At 38.2% G+C, this 22,038-nt stretch overlaps 1 protein-coding gene across 1 annotated transcript in view; it reads left to right on the forward strand.

Moving 5' to 3' along the window:
* The window catches only part of LOC124775662 (dynein axonemal heavy chain 8-like), a 605,208-nt gene that overhangs the window by 484,923 nt on the left and 98,247 nt on the right, over window positions 1–22,038 (forward strand). The window contains exon 38 of the mRNA XM_047250489.1: window positions 8,723–8,909. Within this exon, the coding sequence (XP_047106445.1) occupies window positions 8,723–8,909 (187 nt within the window). The remainder of the gene's footprint in view (window positions 1–8,722; window positions 8,910–22,038) is intronic.

Here is a 22,038-nt window from a genome sequence, read left to right on the forward strand (position 1 = left end):
CTTAACTCAAAAAAGAACTGTAAGAGCAATGCAGCACGTCGACAAACAGCTTCTTGAAAACCCTTCTTTCAAAAGTCATCAATTCTCCCTCTTCCCTGTATGTATATACTAGAAATCTGTAAATATATTAGAAAGAATTTAAAAGATTTAAATGAAAATTTTAATATACATGAACATGATACAAGACGAACAGGAAAAGTTTCATGTCAAGTCAATAAGGACATCAGCCTATAAAACCTCCAGAGTAAACAGCACTATACAAATTTACAATAGTCTTCCGTGTAAAGTAAAAGACATATCATCATTCTTACTCTTTTATAAAACCCTAAGGGCATTCTTATTGGATCATTGCTTCTATTCAGTAGCATAATTCCTAGATCATTTAAGATATGAAAGACTTGAAACAAGACAGTGCAGCTACTGCAAGAACCTTTGTGGATTAAGCTAAAATTCATGTATCTGCTGAAATGATTACTGTATATCTGTGTGTGTGTGTGTGTGTGTGTGTGTGTGTGTGTGTGTGTGTGTGTGTGTGTGTGTGTCCCATATCCCCACAGTATGGAAAGATTTATAGGATGAATCAATAAATCAACTAGTAATCAACTAGTGCAAAAGCTACAAATTATTATCTCCTTAGAATAAAATATGGAGTAATGAAATTTATGACGGATTAGTAACAATGTAATATTTCCCCCTTTATTGTCTAGGGTTAAATGAACTGTCATATTTTGGAAATGGAGGAGGAGCTTACAATATATGTATTATGTGGGCAGTATAATGATGGTGATTTTTCCTCTCTTTTCCAAATGGTTATACATTGCAGCAGTGTTGTGTTAAATATTATCCCTTCTCAACCACCTTCCCATGTAGTTGGTCGGTCAGTTGATTTGCAGGAGGGGACCAAACAGCAAGGCTATCAATCCCATTGGATTAGGGAAGGAAGTCAGCCATGCCATTCCACAGGACCATCCCTGCATTTATCTAATGCAATTTAGGAAAATCACAGAAAAACCTAAATCAGAATGGCTGGATGCGGGTTTGAACTGTCATCCTCCCGAATGCAAGTCCAGTGTGCTAACCACTGGGCCACCTCACTCAGTCCCATGCAGTAATAGTTCATACATAATATCACTAATACAAATGCTTTGATGTGTGTTTTGATATGTGCTGTCGGCTGGACAGTCTGCCAGGATTGCATTCCAGCAGGTGGTCTAGGGTGGGATGTGGGTTGTGTTGGGTAGTGTAAATAGAGGGAGAGAAGTGGGAGGCAGAAAGAGGGCTCCAGGTGGGTAGTTAGTGACTTGGAGGGATACTACTGGTTTGCTGGCTAGGAATGTGGGAGGGAGGGGTGGCAGGTTCATGTGCTAGACATGTGATGCACAGTGTAGGTTGTGTGAGTGATGGAATACCACATTAGGAGGAGTGGGAAGGTTGTTAGGTAGGATGTTCCTCATTTCCAGATATGGTGATGGATAATCGAATCCTTGGTGAAGGATAGGATTCAGTTGCTCAAGTCCAGTGTGATATTGGGTGATGAGGGTGGTGCTCCTTTATATCTAACTGGGGTTGGTAGGAGGATTAGGGCTATGTGAGGATATGACATAGGAAATCTCTTTGTGTACTAGGTTTAGGGGATAGTGCCCTCATCCTCATAAGACCTTCAGCATACTGGTCAAGGTAGTTCTCATCACTGCAGATGTGCTGCCCACAGTGGCTGCCCATATTTGTACTTGCTTGTAATACACTTTAGCAGGCAACACTGGAGGCAGCAATGAATTCTTTCATCCAACACATGGACCAGCGTATCACTGATCCCCACCTTGAGCACCTTTGAATGTTCTACCTCTTTTTGTCTCCATCAAAGACCCTGAAGTGTCACAAGATGAGAAAAAATCTGTTGGAAAGATGAGTTCTTGTAAGGATATTGCTCTCCGTGAAGTTTCTCTAACTGCATAACATGCGCTCACTTTCAGCCACAACAAAATAAAGGCAATGATGAAGTTTTTAATCAAGAACTGCCCTATGTATACAACAGAGTGTATAAAAGTACTACAGTACTGTACTACATCTACCTGCATTGCAAATGAGAAAATATTACTGCAGTTACTGTTCTACTAACTTACATTCTCTATAGATGATGAGTAGCATTTCTACATTCTCATTGTTGGTATACATTTTATCCACACAAATCTTCAATTGAAGACAGGTGACTGAATGAACAGTGTGCATGTTCCTTGCATTTCCATTTGTTTACTTTTAGCTCCAGCAAGTGGAAGAGTTACATTACCCTGGGTACCTGCACTGTGTGCTAATACAGGGGAGTCAAACAAAAATTTGTGTTACAGTTTTGATAATGTTATATTTATGTGAATGGTTCATTAGTACTACTGTTCTTATCTTCATAATGTACAAAGCTACAAGAAAGGCAAACATGTTAATTAACATCCCTCTGGTAGCTAAATGACATTTGCTACATACTATGTTAATTTTGCTTCTTGATGAAAAATTATTGGGCTAATCAAGATAAGTGGGACACTCTGAATAATGGGACATTAATCAGTGGGTTCCTAAGCAAAGTCACTTTTGAATGTTGATTATGTGTGAGAAGCTCTCATTATGCTTTGTGTAAGAAGGAGAAATGTCTAAGTGTGTATCAAAACTTAACAGTCGCAGGATTGTAAGCTACTTAGGTTTATCATTCCCTGATATTACTACTGACAAGGGTTAGAATCCCACAACTGTCATATCAGTGAGGACTCAATGAGTTAAGGATGGCCATACTCCCATGGAGAATCTCAGTGCCCCAAATGAATTGTGCAGGCTCACTTGGCCATGTCACATACTTGAGTCAGGAAATGGGCTGTTTTGAAGCAAAACAAGTATCAAAGTGGACAATGTGATGATGTCTGGAGCACCACGGACTGTCTGCGTAGCATTTCAGATTGAACCACTATATGCACTCCTATTAAGGGAGCCTAAAGATTATTGCGTATAGCAGTTGAAACTGGTCGCCTTGTATCTTCTTCTGCAGTGTTCAACTCTGAGTTGCGACATTATACCATTCCCCTTTTCTGTCTGGCTTCCTCTTCATTTCCACATATGTAGTGCATCCCACATCATTAATAATGTGGTGCATCTATGAGAACCTTGGATGTCCGTACTAATTCCTTCCCTCAGTAGCCCCATCTTCTACTGTTCCAATGATGTTATTGTGTCTTAAAACATGTCCTTCAAGTTCACCTTTCAAGTGGGTGTGCCTTAATAGAGATCTGGTTTCCTGTACTCTTCCCAGCATCTCTTTATTGGAACTCTATCTCTCCAGCTGATCCTTCTGTAGCATCAAATCTCCATTGATTTTAGCTGTCCTCTCTCTTGTTTTCCTATTTCACATCCATATAGGACCACACTCCAGAAAGTTATTTTCTATTTCCTTATTTCCAGACTTAAGCTCTTACTGGTGAGTAAGTTCTTTCTCAAATTAAATACAGTTTTGGTCTGCTCATAATTTCTTTGCGTCTTCTACCATCCCTGGTCATCTTGCTTCCAAAATAGGAAAATTGTTCCATCACTTCCAACTCCTCTCGTCCAATTCTTATTCTTAAAGGTTTGTATTATTCTTCAGTACTGCAAACCATCAATTTACTCTTTTTCCTGTTTATTTTCGTACCATACTGATTACAGAAAAACCCTTTCCATTGTGCTGAGAATCTTCTCTAGACCTTCTTTCAACTCTGTGATCACAGCAGCATCAGCTGTGTTATGCATCATATCTTATCTTCTCCCTGTGCATTTTGATTCCCACTTCAGTAGTTTCACAAATTTGGTCTATAGCTTCCTGACGGTAAGCATTGAATATATGAGGGAGAGTACATCCTTGACTCATCCCTTTTCTAATTTTTGCTTCTTGTTCCTGATGAAAATGCCTAATTACGGCCACTTTGTTCTTATAGAAGCTGAGTAATGTCTGCATATCTTTGTATTATAAACCTACTTTCTTCAGCACTCTGAAAGTATCTTGCATTATCAAATTTCTTTTCCAGGTCTACAAAGGTGATATAAGTTGGTTAATATTTCTGTATTTGCTGTACAGTGTCAGAATCACCTCTCTTATTCCTATTCCTGCCCTGAATCAAAATAATTTTCACTCAGCATATCCTCAACCTACTCTTCAATTCTGCTCAGAATTATCTTCCTGAGAATATTTAATGCATGTGATACTTGCCTAAGATTTGATACTGTTGACATTTTGTAGCTGCCATCTTCTTTGCTATGGCAACTATGATGCATTTCAGGAAATTAGTTGGTATCTCTCCTGTGTTATAGATGGACCTAATAGTTTCAGCAGCATTATTTCATGCTGTCACCAGCATTCTTGATTAGTTCTGCAAGAATGTCATCAATGCCCATTGCTTTGCTCTCCTGTAGATCTTTAAGAACTTTCTCAAATTCTTCTTGTAGCATGTTATCTACTTCACCAAACAATATTTTTCCCTCTGTCTTCTACTGTACTCGAGATTCTTGTTTGTGTTTGTAAAAAATTTGTTTGCTGTACTGTAGGCTGTATTAGTTATTCTGTTTCAAATCTTTTCGTATACTTCTCTGCACACTTCCTCAAGAAAATTTCCTTTTGCATTTCTGGCTTTCTATAAGTTCCTCAGTCTTCTGTATTCAGCTTTTCTTTATTCACCAGTTATGTTTTTACATTGTCTTCTTTTTTTATAAGCTGAATAACATTGCTGTTATTCATTTCCTTTTGTTTTAAGGTTTACTTTTTCTCTCTATCTTTTCTGCTGATTTGTATGTCTCATATTTAATTTTTTCCCAGTCTTATTTCCCTCTTCAGTGTTAAAAATTTTTAGGTAGGTTGTTTGTTTCCTGTACATGATGCCTTACCAGTCCCTCAGTTTTCAAATTTTCTATTACCCATTTCTGTTTTGCTGTCTTTTTCTTCAGACATCTGAATCTGAATGAAATTGCCATGAGGACCAAGTTGTGGTCACTGTATGTGTTTGCAGATGGATAGCGATTGTAGTCTTTAACTTGGTTTGTAAAATGTGATTTCACAAAAATGTGATTGTTGTCTATTCAAGCCTCTTGAGGCAATGTTATCAGACATTTGAATCTGAATGAAATTGCCATGAGGACCAAGTTGTGGTCACTGTATGTGTTTGCAGATGGATAGCGGTTGTAGTCTTTAACTTGGTTTGTAAAATGTGATTTCACAAAAATGTGATTGTTGTCTTTACAAGCCTCTTGGGGCAACATTGTCCACAGTTACAAATATCCGTACTTTTATGAATGAATTAAGTTCAAATGGATAAAACAGAAAACTGTTTAGTATTAATTATCATTTAATTCATGCAAAGCTAATGAAGGCTTTTTAAGGAGTCCAGTCAACTAAATGTCTCAAAATGGTAACCACATATGAATATATGCTTTTGGATGATCAGCAAGGAAAGGTGTGTGACGTAGTTAATGCCACAGCCATACTGGAATGAAAATTTTACATTAATAATTAACTGTGAGGAAGCTTTGTACAAAATGGATGTCAAAACTGTCAAATGTTGACCAAAGAGAAATGTGAAAATTAATATTTTAACAACATTAAACCATTTTAAAAAGAAGCCATCTAATTACTTGCTCCATTGTGGAAGAGTGTATGGTCACCACTTCTGCCAGCAAAGAAACAGCAATCAAAACAAGGGATAAAGGCTAGTTAGTCTGCATGAATGAAGGCAGAGTAAGTAACTTTTATCTGCTTAACAGTCTGTAGCCAGTGTGATTCTGTAATTCAGAGGGGTTCCATCTTCACGACTGCTCTGCAAAGTATAAAACGGTTACTGCGGAGTACTATGCAAGTCTTCTGGACCAACTGCAAGGAAAAAAGTGAACACACACACGCACACACACACACACACACACACACACACACACACACACACACACACCGGGTGTTTTTTGATGGGTAACTTTTAGATATTCCAGAAACACACTCAGGGCTAGAATGTACTCATTGGAAAATCACTGCTCAAGGTATATTGACATGAAACACACCTGTGCCTAAGTCTAATTTATTTTTCTGTTGTATACAAAGGGTGATTCAACTGCCCCTACTGATGGGTTTTATCCAACCTGCAACCTTTTCAGAAACCATTCACAAATTGGTGGCTTAAACACTGACTTCAACAAGTGAGTATTTAGACAGTGCACTCTTAGTGTTTATCAACAAGGCACCCCCTTGTCCAGGAAATGAGAAACCATTTCCGAAGGCAGAAGAATCAATTGATGGTAAATGGCGTAGAAGATCCATTGATATCCATGGATATCCCGAGCACCAGCAGTAAACCATGCCATTATCTTTGGTGAAATTTTCCAGAGATGAGCTAGTCCCACAGTTGCATCTCTGGATGAGAACTGAAAAAGATACAGACAATGTCAAGAAAAATAATTCCAATTTTAAAATATCCCCTTGAAATGTAAGAACACTTCATGCTATTTTAAAAACATTTAATTTCAAATAATAATTTATTGTTACGTGTCCTGAGGATATTTTTATTTCATTTAAATTAAAAAGATTTAAAATTTATAACAATACCCTTCCACTGATGGCTAATACTATGCTGCCTTAATGCATGTATACCTGTCCCCACCAAGCTAAAACTGAACTTGACAAGTTAGTAAGAAGTTGTGAACATTAAAGGGTCTGCTGTGCAAGACGTATGGCACTTAGGGGTAGTACCTTGCACTTATCTGAAAAATATTTCTAAGTAGCCCTACGGCTCACACAGTAAAAACTGAAAGTGCCTTGCCCAGCAAATGCTGGATTGAAGGCTTATCCTCATGCTTTGGTGGCTGTCTATATCAGCCATCACTTAAAATGATGCTGCCCCTCTCTACCTTGGGGAAGTGAAATTTTTGTATTGTCTCATCGCTACTTTTCAAACTATTAGTCCTATAGAAAAAAAATGCCAGGACCTTTTTGTAGTAAATTTAATGTAGTTTACAAATTATTCAAGAAACATGCATTTTAGGGCCACTTTTTACAATTTTTGTTGGACAATTTGAAAACTATGTCCTCTAGGGAAAACGTGTCCCAATTTAAATACATTAAATTTCCTCCAAAAGATTCTGCTGATCTTTCTGTAGGACTAATAATTTGTGTGTGATATTTGAAGGCACTGCAGGTTTTATAAAACCCACAAGAAAGGACAACTGAATCCCTGTACATATGTACATATGTCCAGGATCTACTCCCAAACCTCTGGATCCGTTTCAACCAAATTTGGCACAGAAACAGCAGGCTTCATGAGTACCAGCTCCAATAGGAATGGAGATACAAACCGAAACATGTTTTTTCCAGCCTCTGGCTTAAAGGATGCTTACATGACAGGCATGTTGTGTGTGAACATTATTGGCCTGCCAGATCAACCTGCTTTGCAGGGCAACCTACATCTAATGGGCAAGAAACGGTTTTCTGGACCACAACGTTTAGGCTGCCCTGCATGACTGATGTATTGTCTTGGAGCAGTATCGGCCTGCTTTATTGACCTCCTTTGTGTGGTGCCCCATACATCAGGGGCAAATAAATGATTGCATGCCCCTGATGGGTAGTCTGCCCTTCATGACAGGCATGTTGTGGGAGTAGTATTGGCCCATTTTATTTAATTGTCTTGCAGGGCTACACATTCCGATGAACATGGCTTCAGCAGGTTGAGATTGATAGAGGAGGGGAGTGGGAGCTGCATGAGGCAGGTGGAAGGTGTAGAGGGGTAGTGACAGGTGGAAAATGAAGTGGGATAGGAGGAGATGAAAAGAGAGGGGGAGGAGGATAAGGTCAGCAGGAAGGGGGAGGAAGATATAGTCAGAAAAAGGAGGTGAAGGGAACAGACAAAGAGAGGGGGGAGGAGATGAAGAGACAGGGAGAGTGGAGAGGAGGAGATAGATAAATCGAGGTGGGAGGATGAGGTGGAGAGACGGAAGGAGGAAGAGGAGGACACAGAGAGATGGCGAAGGAAATGTGTTCAATTTACATATTGAAAGCATATGTGGGCAAAGCTATAGGAAAAAAGCTAATTTATAAAACACATACACACTGCTGGAACAAAAATTTTCACATTGTCCCCATATCATAAAAAATTAATTAAAAAAATTGAATTTGTAGGTTCATCATGATTAAGGAATAAGTGTAATGAGAAGCACATATAGAAATTGTAAAATCTTTGAAATATTATGGATTTCCTGTTAATAGGATATGCTTGCTTGTTTTATACATCATTCTGCTGCATTTCAACACAGATAATGTAATGAATTAATTATGGCTCTGTTGGAAGGAACATGTCAATATTTAGTTGAAACTGTGGTGATACATAATGGATAAGTCCTATGAAAATTGTCACATGAGATCAGAAATATTCTCTCTATAAACATAAGTACAAAATAATTTACTCTGTGACTTTGCTGATAAATAAAATATCTTATTTTTTGGCTCACATCTTCACTCCTCCTGTTTTTCTCCTGCCCACAAATTCCACAAAAACTTGAAATTCTGATAGGAGAGACCACTAGAAATAGTATAGTATCATATAGTGTTCAAGCAGTAAATTATTTTCTTATTGAATACCTCTAAAAATGTTATTTTTTACTACCAGCTGGAATCATGTTACTTTTTACCCTACCATTTGTGATTCTGAACTAAATTTTGCTTGTTTCTTTTCCTTTGCAGGGAAGCTGGATTCTTCTTCAGAATTGCCATCTGGGATTAGATTATATGCAAGAGCTGTTTGTTAACCTATCAGAAATAGAGAGTTGTGATCCAAACTTTCGTTGTTGGATTACTACAGAAGTTCATGTTAATTTTCCAATTTCATTGCTGCAAATTTCAATCAAATTTACAAATGACCCTCCACAAGGTACTTTCTTTCAACTTTCCTATACTAAAAAGGCCATGTTAGTAGTTATTACACCATGCAAAGTTATTATCATCATATTACTTTCCATCTTTTAAAATTTCTGAACATAAAATTAGAACATTATAAGTTTATAGTTCAGTTAATTTTCCACTGACCATTTACTACTAATTTTTCAGTGAATCATAATAAACAGAAATCTTGATTTGTTGATATCAACACATCTCCCATCATAAATAAATAAATGGTTCACAGAAAAAATACTATAGGACCTAACTCTTGGAAGTTTGCTACCCATGATATATGTAAATCATTTTGCAGTTCATGTATGTAGCTCCCTGTGACTATAGAGATGATGCTATTTTACAATGAATAAAACTGACATCAGTATAAGATGGGAGCTGCAGCGGGATATGCACATGATCAGTGTTTGATGCAAAGGCTAGGAACTCTCTCTCATTATAATACAAAATAATACAATGTAATAAAATGCAATACAAGTAAGAAACATTATGTTATGTAATTTATGTAATTTCAGAATGGGAAATAAGCCACACTGATTCCATAGTCACAGGTTTGACACGTGAACTCTGTAAATTAACTATAAAATAATTTAAGATATTCCATTTTAAAGTTTCCTCCTTCAGTTTATATCATTTAAAAGGAAACTGATTATTTTACTAAGTCTGAATATAATTTTTTTTGTAATTGATGAAAGTATCAATATTAACCAAAAACCATGTGTCACAGGTGTGACAAAATTCAGAAGTACAACATAACACTTTGACCTTTACAGGAAAAAAGCTGTGAATCAAATGGTTATATGTAAACAATGTAATAAGTGTATAATACTATAATTTTGTTTATTATCCATGAAAATATGAGAAAGAACATAACATTATTTTCAAAATAACAGCATAATTTCTGTTGTCATGGGTGTGACATAATAACGTCATGGGTGTGATGTGTACAAACTTCTTTCAATATTTCACAGAAATAAAGATAGAAAATGGATTAAAATTACATTTTTGGCAGCACAAAGAATCATATTACATGATTAAAGTGTTGTTGGTGTTAAATTAATTTAAAAAGGTCTGTTCTTTAAGAGAACATACACCTTCACTTTATGTTTTTTCCTTCTTTTCTCCTTTCTAGAAATACTTACCCCCAAGCTATGCATAACACAACACTAACACCTCTTCCTCTTTCTGAGCTCAACATCTCAATTATTATGGAGGGATGATGACTCAGTTTTTCAGGATTGCAAATGGGAAGTTGTAGTACAGAAAATGGCCCAAAGATCGCCAGTGTGTATATGTGTGTGTGTGTATGTGGCTGTGTGTGTGTGGGGGGGGGGGGGGGGCTGTGTGTGTGTGTGTGTGTGTGTGTGTGTGTGTGTGTGTGTAGTGAGTGAAGTGTTATGACACAATGTGCGTATAATGTGTGCAGTGACTGATAGTGAGATATGAGTGTACCGTGTGGCGTTACATTATTTATTAAGTTATTTGTAAAAATAGTGTTGTATACCAGGAATAAATATAATGATTGTCTCTAACGAAAAGTCTGTAAATATATGTACATATGAATTAGCTTATTTTAAATTGATCTAAACTTGTAAACACTTTTATATGTCCTATAGCGTTGTAACAAGAGATCTACAGATGAATAAAGCTACTACTATTACCACTACTACTACTAGAAACTAAGGAACAACTCATTTGCAACTGAAACATCCTCTCATTTCTTCAGCATATTACACATTATGGAGAATGAAGCAATGTCTTTTTCAAATAAATAAAGGATTGAACACTTAACAAAACAAAGAAATATACACAGAAATACATACTTGAATAACTTTCTAATAAAATAATAAAATGCTCTATTTCCTTTCATTTGAATTGCAGGAGGATTCAAAATTTTAACAACATTCTTTTGTAAAGAAACATTTGAAATCTCATTTCCATTAGCACAAAAGCGATTTTTTTTTCCTCACATGGTTTTAAAAACATAAGCTTGATTTCATTGGCCACACATTCTGATTGGCAAACAGCAACAAAATTCTGTGCATTTCCCTTCTCACTCTGAAGCTCTATGATCAGAAAGGTTCCAACTTGAATTCCCTTAGTTAGATTTATGGTTGTCTGTACTTTATTTTCTGATGTTGCTTGATTACCTTCAACATTAAACTCTTTAGAAACTGGTAAACATCAGAAAATTTTGGCTGTTTCTTGCATTTAGAGATCCTCTGAAAGACTTCATATCTTGTCATTTCACTGACAGATATTTCTGCAGCTAAAACGTAATGACCATCATAGTTTCTAAAATAATGGTTAGATTGCACTTTAGGAATTGGAATTACATCTTCCCAAAACCTTGACTGTTTCCTTTGCCTTGTCCACATCACTGCTTAAAATTAAGAGAAAATGAACTTCATTCAGTTTATCACTAGCATAACCAGAAAATTTCTTTGCATTATTCATTACAAATTTCTGAATTCTGATTCCTCTCCATATGGTTCTCTTCACTGTTCCCCACATCTCATCAAAAGCCCCTTTGCCATGTGAAAAGGCAAAAAGTCCAGACATGTTTTGGTGTGGCAGAGGTAGGACAAAGTAAATTTATTTTTAAACTGAGCATTGCAGTTGTCAGAAAACATATGTAATTCTGTAAATTTGGATTCTGCTGTTTTAGATGTGCTATTATTTTTTCAAGAAAACACCAAACTGCAAATTTGTCATGTGAAAGGTGATGAGTTGCAGTTGCATAAGAAGAAACCTTTAGACTATCTCATACATATCAGTTAAATAATGTTATTTGTTTATGGCTCCAATGTGCAGCCTAAATTTCATCCTGCGACATGAAAGAAAAGTTCTCGGCAAAGTCAACTTGCATGGCAATGTTACTCTTTGTAAGCTCTTTCTTACAAGACCCAAAATATTTGGCTTGTTTCTCCCTTATAAGGAAATGCCTTTTAAACATTGACATCTGGTCCTCTAACTCTTCATTGACCGTTTTCAGCCTCAGTGTATTTTCTGTAACTTTGTCACTCCATCACAATCATTCCACCGCTTCCATGACAGAATTTAATCTTGATTTTCATTATTCAAGCACAATGACAGGTCCTGCTTATACTTTCTCCATTTTCCTGTCATAAAAGCCTCATTTTGTACATCACAAGTAATTTTCTGAAGCAACTCTTTAGTAGAATTGGGAAAATCTGGAATCACGTGTGAAATACTTTCAGTTAGAAATTTAAAATTTGCATGGTAATCGCGTACACACACATTATGTGGTGTTTCTGATCAGTGACGTGGCCATGTTGACTTTCCTAATGGAGAATCAGGATTTGTATTTTCAAATTCCTCATAGGCTTTACAGTCAGTCATCATCATATATGGCTTCTGAACCTATTCTTATTTTCCACTACTGGTGTATTTAACAGATTTTACATCATGAATACCAGGAGTAGCTTGACTAACATCATTTTATTGTCACACCCATGACAAATATTACTGTCACACCTGTGACAACATTCCTGGATAAAATACAGTTATTCCCAAAAATTAATAGGTTTAGGAGTTAATATATTTTCTTAACCTCACTTTCCTAGAATGTTACAAATTATGAAGTACTTGTTGAAACAAGAAGCAAACTTTATCTTCTTTTTCGTCATGGGTGTGACAGTAATCCCTGTCACTTTCAAAAAGAGAAAAAAATTCAAAAGAAAGCTTACCTGAAAAAAATGTTAAAGACTGTTGTTACATTGCAAGTTGCCTATTGTTGTATTGTCTATTTCACAGAAAGCAAATTGGTTCAGCCAGTATAAAAAAACTTCCATGGTGTTCATGGACTACATTAAACTTCAATCTTTTGGTTGATAATTCATAACTAAATATCTTGAATACAATAAAAATGAGTTTCAAATCATTAAATTTTATATTTTGTTAGTGCTTTCACTTTCCTGATTTTCTAAAAATGACTGTTTGGCTCATTTTATGCAGAATGAGCCACCAGTAGATCAGTCACAACAGTCCAGAGTGACTTGAGATGAAATTTAACTCTCATGAAAGCGTATGTCAGTCAAATTCCTGTGAAGAATTCATAGAAAGCATAACTCATAAGACTGTCCAACCCCTGCTGGAATACCATTCCATTGTCTGGTATCCTTAATGCAGAGATTAATAGAGGAGATAGAGAGGAAGGAAAAGAAGCAACAAGAGTACTGAATGTCATACCTCAATACTTCGCAAATGAATGTGAATAGCATGGCAGAAGGTGGATACTGTCCCAGTTGTTAGGCAGTATTGAGAGATGTAGCTTGCTCATTATAACAAAAATGAGAAGGAAATTGGCTGTATCCTTTAAAATGAACCATTATGATATTTATCTTTTATTTATTTCGGGAAACCATTGGAAACCTAAATGTGAGTGACTGGACACAGGTATATGCAAGTCTATGTATTTGCCATTGCACCATTTTCCTCAGTGTTAGAAAGTGCTGACCAAATGGACCAAATGCCTATGCATGCATGCATGCATCCACGTACCCAGTGCCCCCCTCTCCCCCTCCCTCCTCTCCCCCTCCTCCCACTCCCACTCCCCAATCCCTACATGTTAATGACCTGTACACTGTGCTATTACACATAATTTTTTTTCTGTCCTGATAGTTTACCAGTATGCAGAACCTGTGATACACCCATAACAGTTTTTTTTTGTTTTGGCCTTCAGTAAGGAGATGGTCTGATGCATCTCTCCACAGTAGAATTCAATGTTAATAAATTTCTCTTTTTCAGAAATGATTTTCTCACTGTTTCAGTTTACATTTAATATCCTTTCTAACCACTACTGTAATAGCAACATTCATCTACTACTTTCAATGTCTTATTTCTTAAGCTAAGTCCTTTAGTGTAAATTGATTTAATTTGACTACATTCCACTATCCTTGTTTTCTTTTGTTGTAAGTTAAATATCTTCTTACTATCTCTCTTCAATAAACTATCAGTATCATTCAACTGATCTTCCAAGACCTTTGCTGTCTCTGACAGAATTATGATGTCATTGGAACCTCAAGAGTTTTTATGTCTTTTCCCTGAACTTTAATTCCATCTCCAAATGTTTTGTTGTTTCCATTTACTGCTAGCTCAATGTACAAGTTGAATAACGTTTGGGATAGGCTACAATCTTGTCTCACTCTTTCTCAACCACTGCTTCCCTTTTCCTGTTATGTTCTTTCTGCCTCTGCACTTCATTAAATTCATTATATCTAACTTCAACTTTTTTTTTATTTCTCTAAACTGTGTACTTGATTAAGGAGTCTTAACATTCCTCACTCTGATCCTTAGAACAATAATTTTGTTTCTTTTGATGATGACATCTTCCTATGTAGCGCCTTCTTGGAGATCCAAATGCTTGCAGAATTGTAGCAAGTAGAGTCATGATCTTGTATGGCTTAACGATTACCCTCTTGGATAAAATATTGCAGAATAGGTCTGATGCCATCACATCAAGATGTACAATATGATGGCTCCACTTTCTACAATTCTGCTACTTAAATATGTAATTTTTGTCTCTCTTCTTTCTGTTATGTACTTAGTACATGTACTAAAGTTATGTAAAACGATTAGTTTCTTATTCAGGGAGGAATTCGTAAAACTTTATTATTCATAATGTAATTTTCTGATGACAATAATACAACTAGTTTAGCTGTAAATAGATTATTTGCAAGAATAATCATGTTTTGTTTCCTTTAGAACATGTAGAGTTGAAATTTTCAGTGAGCAAATAGTTACATCTCCATCTACATAGGTACTCTGCAAGCCATATTGTGTATGGCGGAGGGTACCATGAACCACTACAAGTCATTCCCTCTCCCATTCCACTTGCAAACAGAGTGAGGGAAAAACAATTGTCTGTGTGCCTCCATATCAGCCCTAATTTCACGTCCCTTAACTTTTTGGTTGTTATGCGCAATGTATGTTGGCGCGGAGTAGAATCGTTCGGCAGTCAGCTTCAAATGCCAGATCTCTAAATTTTCTCAATAGTGTTCCTCAAAGAGAATGTTGCCTTCCCTCCAGGGATCCCCATTTGAGTTTTCGAAGCATCCCCATAACACTTACGAGTTTGTTCGAACCTACTGGTAACAAATCTAGCAGCCCACCTCTGAATTGCTTCGATGTCTTCTTTCAGTCCTTGTACAGGCCCCAAGTACTCAAGCAGTACTCAAGAATAGGTTAAACCAGTGTCCTATATGCTGTCTCTTTTACAGGTGAACCACATTTTCCTAAAATTCTCCCAATAAACTGAAGTCAACAATTCACCTTCCCTACCACAGTTCTCACATGCTCATTAAATTTCATATCACTTTGCAACATTACCCCCAAATATTTAAACAACTTGACTGTGTCATCATGACATTACTAGTAATGTATCCAATCATTACAGGTTTGTTCTTCCTACCCACCCACATTAACTTACATTAACTTACATGGCGAGCTGCCATTCAACACACCAACTAGAAATTTTTTCTAAGTTACCTTGTAGCTTCCTACACTCACTCAACTTTGACACCTTACCGTACACCACAGCATCATCAACAAACAATGGCAGATTGCTGCCTTCTCTGTCCGCCAAATCATTTATGTTTATAGAGAACAACAGAGATATATCACACGTCCCTGGGGCACTCCTAACGATTCTCTGATGAACACTCGCTGCGGAGGACAACATACTGGGTTCTATTATTTAAGAAGTCTTTGAGCCACTCACATATCTGTGAACTTACTCCACATGCTCATATCTTTGTTAAAATCTTGCAATAGGGCACCATGTCAGATGCTTTCCGGAAATCTAGAAATATGGAATCAGCTATTTAGTTACAGCTCAACATAATCCATTCGAAAGCCCTCTTTTTCCTCTTCTCAACAAATGTAACTTTTTTTTCAAAAACTTCCTATTTAAATAGTTATTTGTCATGAAAATTTTCATGTTTGAGCCTTAACTTGTGATTATTTCCAGAATTCAGTCCCATAGTTTTGCATTCCTAATTTTTCTGATTCCAAAATTGCCGACTTATACTTTAAGAACTTTTAATTTTTTAGTTCTGTTCAGGAAATGTCATTTTAGTAGGTTTTGGTGGGCTCTGTGAATCATCACAGAAGTAAAATTTTTTCCATAAACTAGTATCTACAAATTACCTTTTTCTTGTAATACATGTCATACTTAAACAGATTTGCTCTTTTATGCATTATAATTTTGTGTAATTAAGCTATCTTTCGTGTTACTTACTAATATGTAAAAACAAATTTTGATTTTAATTCTTATGCGCATCTATAAATGGGCATAATATGTAATGCCACAGGCAGTCTGGGACTAGCTAGCAAGATGCGCATTTATCATCTCATAATAATTATGTAGCATGTATTACTTGGTTAAAATGAGAACAGTTCTGTGTAGCTATCAGTTATTGAAGTGTACAGGTACTATTTTCAACCAGATATAGAAACTGAATATTCACTATGTGTAGTGGTTATGTAACTAAATGGAGTTCATATTATTCATTATTCATACTTGACGGTGAAAGTGTGTAGTTGATATCTTGCCACTGTGTCAGAACAGTCACAGTGTCAGTTAGGTGCTAACCTGTGATAAATATACCAAGGTAAAATCCTGGATATTAAAGTTCCAAGTGGTACTGCATGTCCTTGGGAAACATAAATGCTGTAGTTTCCCCTTACTTTCAGTTGTTCGCAGTACCAAAATTAACAAGGCCATGTTGGCTAGTGTTACAGGGCCAGATCAGTCAATCATCCAGACTGCTGCCCCTGCAACTACTGTAAAGGCACTACCAAACTTCAGTAACCATGTGTTTGTCTGTCCTTTCCACATATTTTTGCTTCTGATGTGGCTGCACAGCTATTGTATTCTTAAAAATGAAGAGAATTACAACATAGAAAAGGGACTCCATGATTGTCTCATACCTGCAAATGTAACTCCCATGGAGCTCAACCTTTGGTGGCAGGGCATTGGCATAGAAACCTGAGGTACCTCAGTTCATGGTAGGTCATTTCTACCATCCCCTTTAAACTGTGTAAAATCTCTATGCATGTGAGCAAAATGCAATGACTGATAGGTGTATTTATTGGAGGCAGAGATTTCTGTTTCATCATCTGAATTACAAGGAAAGTGCAAAACCTTTATCAAGTAAAACACTCAGCTGCCAGGTGAAAAGTGCACTTAAGAGGTGAATGAATGTTGAAATAAAACACTCACTAGCATACAATCTGGAGTCTATGCCACAACCAAGCTGTATAAGGCTTCCTTCAGTATATGAGGTTTTGATTCAGTAGACTGTAATTTTTGTTACACCTAATGAGAACTACATGGACCTTAACAGTTAAAACAACAAAACATATTGGCAGAGAGTGCAAATACTCAACTTAGGAAGAGAGTAGGATAGCTTAGCCTTCTTCATCTTATCCAGATCAAGGACAATAACAGGACTTACACTAATCAGCCAGAACATTATGATCACTGAGCTGCTATTGATATAAACCCATCCAGGCGATAGCAGCATCACCTGGTTAGGATTGACTTCTAGTCATACACATGCATGGTGCATGTAGTACCAGTGAGCACGCTGTCCATGTCTAGAACAGGGAAGGTGTGATCTATCGTATGACCGAGTGCAGGTTGTGATGACCTGGAGGCTCAGCACAAGCATTTTGAAAACTGCACACTTGTCAGGATTTCAAGGAGTGCTGTGGTGAGTGTCTTCAACATGTGACAAAACCACGGTGAAACCATGTCCCGTCATCTTGGTGTTGGGTAGCCATCTCTCATCACAAATCTCAGATGTCGTAGACTGGACAGATTGGTAAAACAGAACAGATGCCGAACTGTGATGGAACTAACATCAGACTTTAATGCTGGGCAGAGTACATGTGTGTCTGAACACACAGTGTAGTGAACTCATCTAACGAGGGGCCTTCGCAGCTGATGACCCATGCATGTGCCAGTGTTAACATCACAAAATCAACAACTGTGACAAATGGGCACGTGATTATTGGCAATGGATGTTGGTGTAGTGGCAGAACATTACACTGTCTGATGAATCCTGATACCTACTTCATCATACCAATGGAAGGGGATGAATCCGTCGTCTTCCAGAGGAACAACTCCTTGACACTAGTACTGTGGGATAGAGACAAGCTGGTGGTGGCTCCGTTATGCTCTGGGGAACTTTCATGTGGGCATTCATGGGTTCTGTGGAGTGTGTGCAAAACACCATGATGGCCAAAGATTATCATACACTGGTTGCAGACTACGCGTACACTGGCTGCGGACCAGGGACCAGGTACACCCATTCATGACTATCATATTTCCCAATGCCAGTGGTATTTTTCCTCAAGATAATTCCCCATGTCACAAGGCCAGGAGTGTGATGGAGTGGTTTGAGAAACACAGTGGCATGTTCCAATTGATGTGCTGCCCCCCCCCCCCCCCCCCCCCCAACTCACCAGATCTGAACCTGATTGAACACATCTGGCATGTGATTGAACATGAGCTCATCACCAACCTCCTGGGAATTTATGGGAATTAGGTGACTCATGCATACAGGCATGGTGCCAACTCCCTCCAGCAATCCATAAATACTAGGAGCAGTGGTAGGAATTTAAAATCTATAAAGCATACCACCAATGAAATTCTTCTTTTTGATACATTAATCTACATCAAACAACATAACAGAAAGTATGTGTTTGAAAGAATGTCCACTCAGAATAGAGCTGACTGCTAGAGAGGGATTTGTGGTGTGCAGATGGAAGCAGCAAGGGCCCATGGCAGAGGAAGAAAATGCGTAAAATACGTAAATGATGTAGATATATGTTGGAAAAAATTTGCAAAAATATGTGATAATACGTGGGAAAAATCACAAAAAGAACAAAACAGATGAAGCATGGATAACAAGATGAAACCTGAGGGAGTAGGCCAATAGTGAAGGGTGGAAGTGAACTGATATTGACATGAAAACACAATGAGACCAAAGATAAAAATAAATAAAAAGATTATAATATGGGTTCCAGGTCTGTGGACAGATATGTATGAGGAAGAGGGACATCAGGTGGGACTAGATTAGGTGAAGTCAGTATGTACAAACAGGAATAACAGAGGGGAAAGAGCAGGGGTTGGGGAGGGATTGGTAGGATTAGGGACAAGTTCATGTGGTACAGAAACATACAGAAAATAACATACAAAAATATGCAAGAGTGACACAAAAAGAGTGATCAATTGGGAGGTCTAGGATTAATGATATCAGCAGGAGTTATGTGGGTCATGAGATGCTACACCCACATTCAGTGCAGTGAGTTCTGTGCGAATCAGGCAGCAGATAGAGTGGCTTGTAAATTAGAGCATGTTGTGTGGTTTGAAAGGTAACATGAGAAAAGAAAGGAAAGAAGAGAAAGAAAAGGATAGAAATAGAGTATAGTAATTCACATGCCCTCCAAGCTAATAAACTCTGCCTTGCAGACCTGCTTTTTTTCCTCCCTCCTCAAAATCTCCCTCCCACCACCATACAGAATCCAGAACCTAAACAGACCCAAAATAAGGTCATGAGCCTTCAATCCAAAAGCTTTAACCCCACAGAAGTATCAGTCTATATCAAAGGCCTTAACTTTTACCCCATTCCCAAATTCAGTCATGCTGGACTTCTCTTTCTCCCAATCCCAACAGAGGCACTTTTTCGCCACCAACTCTACCAATCAGACTCAACCAAAGACTAATGTTGAACCCTGCATGACTGTGTTCATTCCTCCTTCCAACTGTGATCCTCATCCTCTGCCCCACAAATCACTTACTGTCAACTTTTCAGAATTTCTTAACCTCAAACTATACCTCACCAACTGTTCCCCAAATTTTTCAGAGTGCAACCTAACTTTACATCCACAGAAAGAACAACAATTGATCACTTAAAAACTGATCCCAACCTTATAATCCTACCTGCTTACAAAGGCTCCTTCACTGTTGTTTTGAGCACAAGGATTACCTGATGGAAGGACTCTCCCAGCTGTCAGATTCATCTACCTTAAAACCCTATCACAGTGACCACACTCCAGAAATCCAGCAGGATCTCCACTCTCTCCTCAAATCCTAAAGCCCATCCCAGAACCTTCCCCTGGAATCCATCTCTCTCCTCACCCCTACCACTCACTGCACTTCTATCTTCTACATGCTTCCTGAAATCCATAAACCCAACCACCCAGGAGACCCATTGTGGCATGTTACTGTGCCCCCACTTATAGAATCTCCCCTCTCTTACACCAACACCTTCAGCCTATTATGCACAACTTACCCTCTTACATAAAAATACCAACCATAACCTCCACCTACTCTCCACAGTTCCTGTTCCTTTATCATACAGTGCCACCTTCCTGTACACCAATATCCCTAATCACCAACACCTTGCCACTATTGAACACCATCCTTTGCAATTCTTGATGGATTTCAAACCTACAGCCTCCTTCCTGGTCACCAGAACAAACTATATCCTCACTCACAATTACTTCAATGAAGGCATTAGTTGCAAAAAAATCTGGAGTCTGACAGTGGGCACCATCCTTTGCCAACCTCATGGGCCATCTAGAGAAATCCTTCCTAACCATCCAGACTCTCAAACTCTTCGCCTGGTTCAGATTCTGTAATGACATCTTTGTGATGTGGAGTGAGGGTGAGTGCACCCTATACACATTCCTCAAGAACCTCTTCACCTTCTCCCCCATTCACTATACCTGTCCTCCTCAACTCAGCAAGTCACCTTCCCCAATGTTGACCATTACCTCAAAGATGGCAATATCAGTACCTCTGCCCATATCAAACCTTCTAACCACCAGCAAACCTCCACTTTGACAGCTACCACTCATTCCATACCAAAAAGTTCACAGCATGGCCACATGTTGCCATTGCATCTGTAGTGACGAGCAGTCGCTCTCAAAATATACCAAGCATCTCACTGAAGCCTTCACAGATTGTAATTACCCTCCCTATCTTGTACAGAAACATCTCTCCTATGCCTTATCTCTCCAGTCAGCTACCACCTCCCAGAGTGCCACCATCTGATCACAGAGAGCATTCCCCTCGTGCCACCAGGTTTTCAGCTACCTCTTGCTGTGCCCTGAAATGAGGAATGTCCTATTAACTACCCTTCCCACCCCTCCCACAGCGGTATTCCACTGCCCACTGAACCTACACAATATTCTCATCCATCACTACACAACAAATGGCTACCAATAAACTTGGCTGAGAAACAGCTGGACCACCAAGTTGCTTAGCAAGCTGACAAACACAATGTTTTTCACTTCAGTGACTGCTTCACAGTCTGTGCCACCTGGGTGCTTCGTACCAACACCAGCTTTGCTGAATGCCAAGGTGGAAACTCTGCCTACAATACATCGCACATCCCTGTAAGCCTTTGTTAGTCACTGTCCTTAACCCACCTATCTCCTTCCCTGTGCCCACTCCAGCACACACAGCCTCCTGTTCCACCAATGTACCCACTGTCTTTTTTACTTCTCTCCTTTTCGATTCTTCCCTCCTCCCCCCACCCCCCACCCCCTCCCCATCCCTTGCTATCCGCCTAACATCCTGACTGCATCTAGCTGCCCTACCCTCTCCTCATCTGATCCCTGTATGCTCCACAAGCAGCACTTTACCGTCCCCCATTCCTAAGGTGCTATCCATCCCCCATCCTTACCCAGCCTCCTCCTTATCCCTGTCACAAAGACTGCTTCTGCCATCATGTGCTGGTGCTTGGCAGCCAGAGACAGTGGTCATTTGTGTGCGAGTTGCACTTGCTTGTTTAGCAGTCTTTTTGTTGCGCCTGTCTGTGACTGAGCTTCTCCACTATATGGTGAGTAGCAATCTATCCTTTTCATGGTGTTGTTATTATTCCAACATCGATCTTCAAAGTTTGGAGAACTGTAGACTTCAATACAAGCAAAAATGTTTGATAATGTCCAAAACATCCATTTTTGTTTTTGTGGATGTTGTAGTTATTTAGTTCATTCTGTACATGCTCTTGTCAGTTTCAGAGTTGTTTGAATCCACAAGGAGTCAATAATATTATTAAAAGCATTCTATA

This window comes from Schistocerca piceifrons, chromosome 2 (assembly GCF_021461385.2).
Source record: "Schistocerca piceifrons isolate TAMUIC-IGC-003096 chromosome 2, iqSchPice1.1, whole genome shotgun sequence".
Lineage (NCBI taxonomy): Eukaryota > Metazoa > Arthropoda > Insecta > Orthoptera > Acrididae > Schistocerca > Schistocerca piceifrons.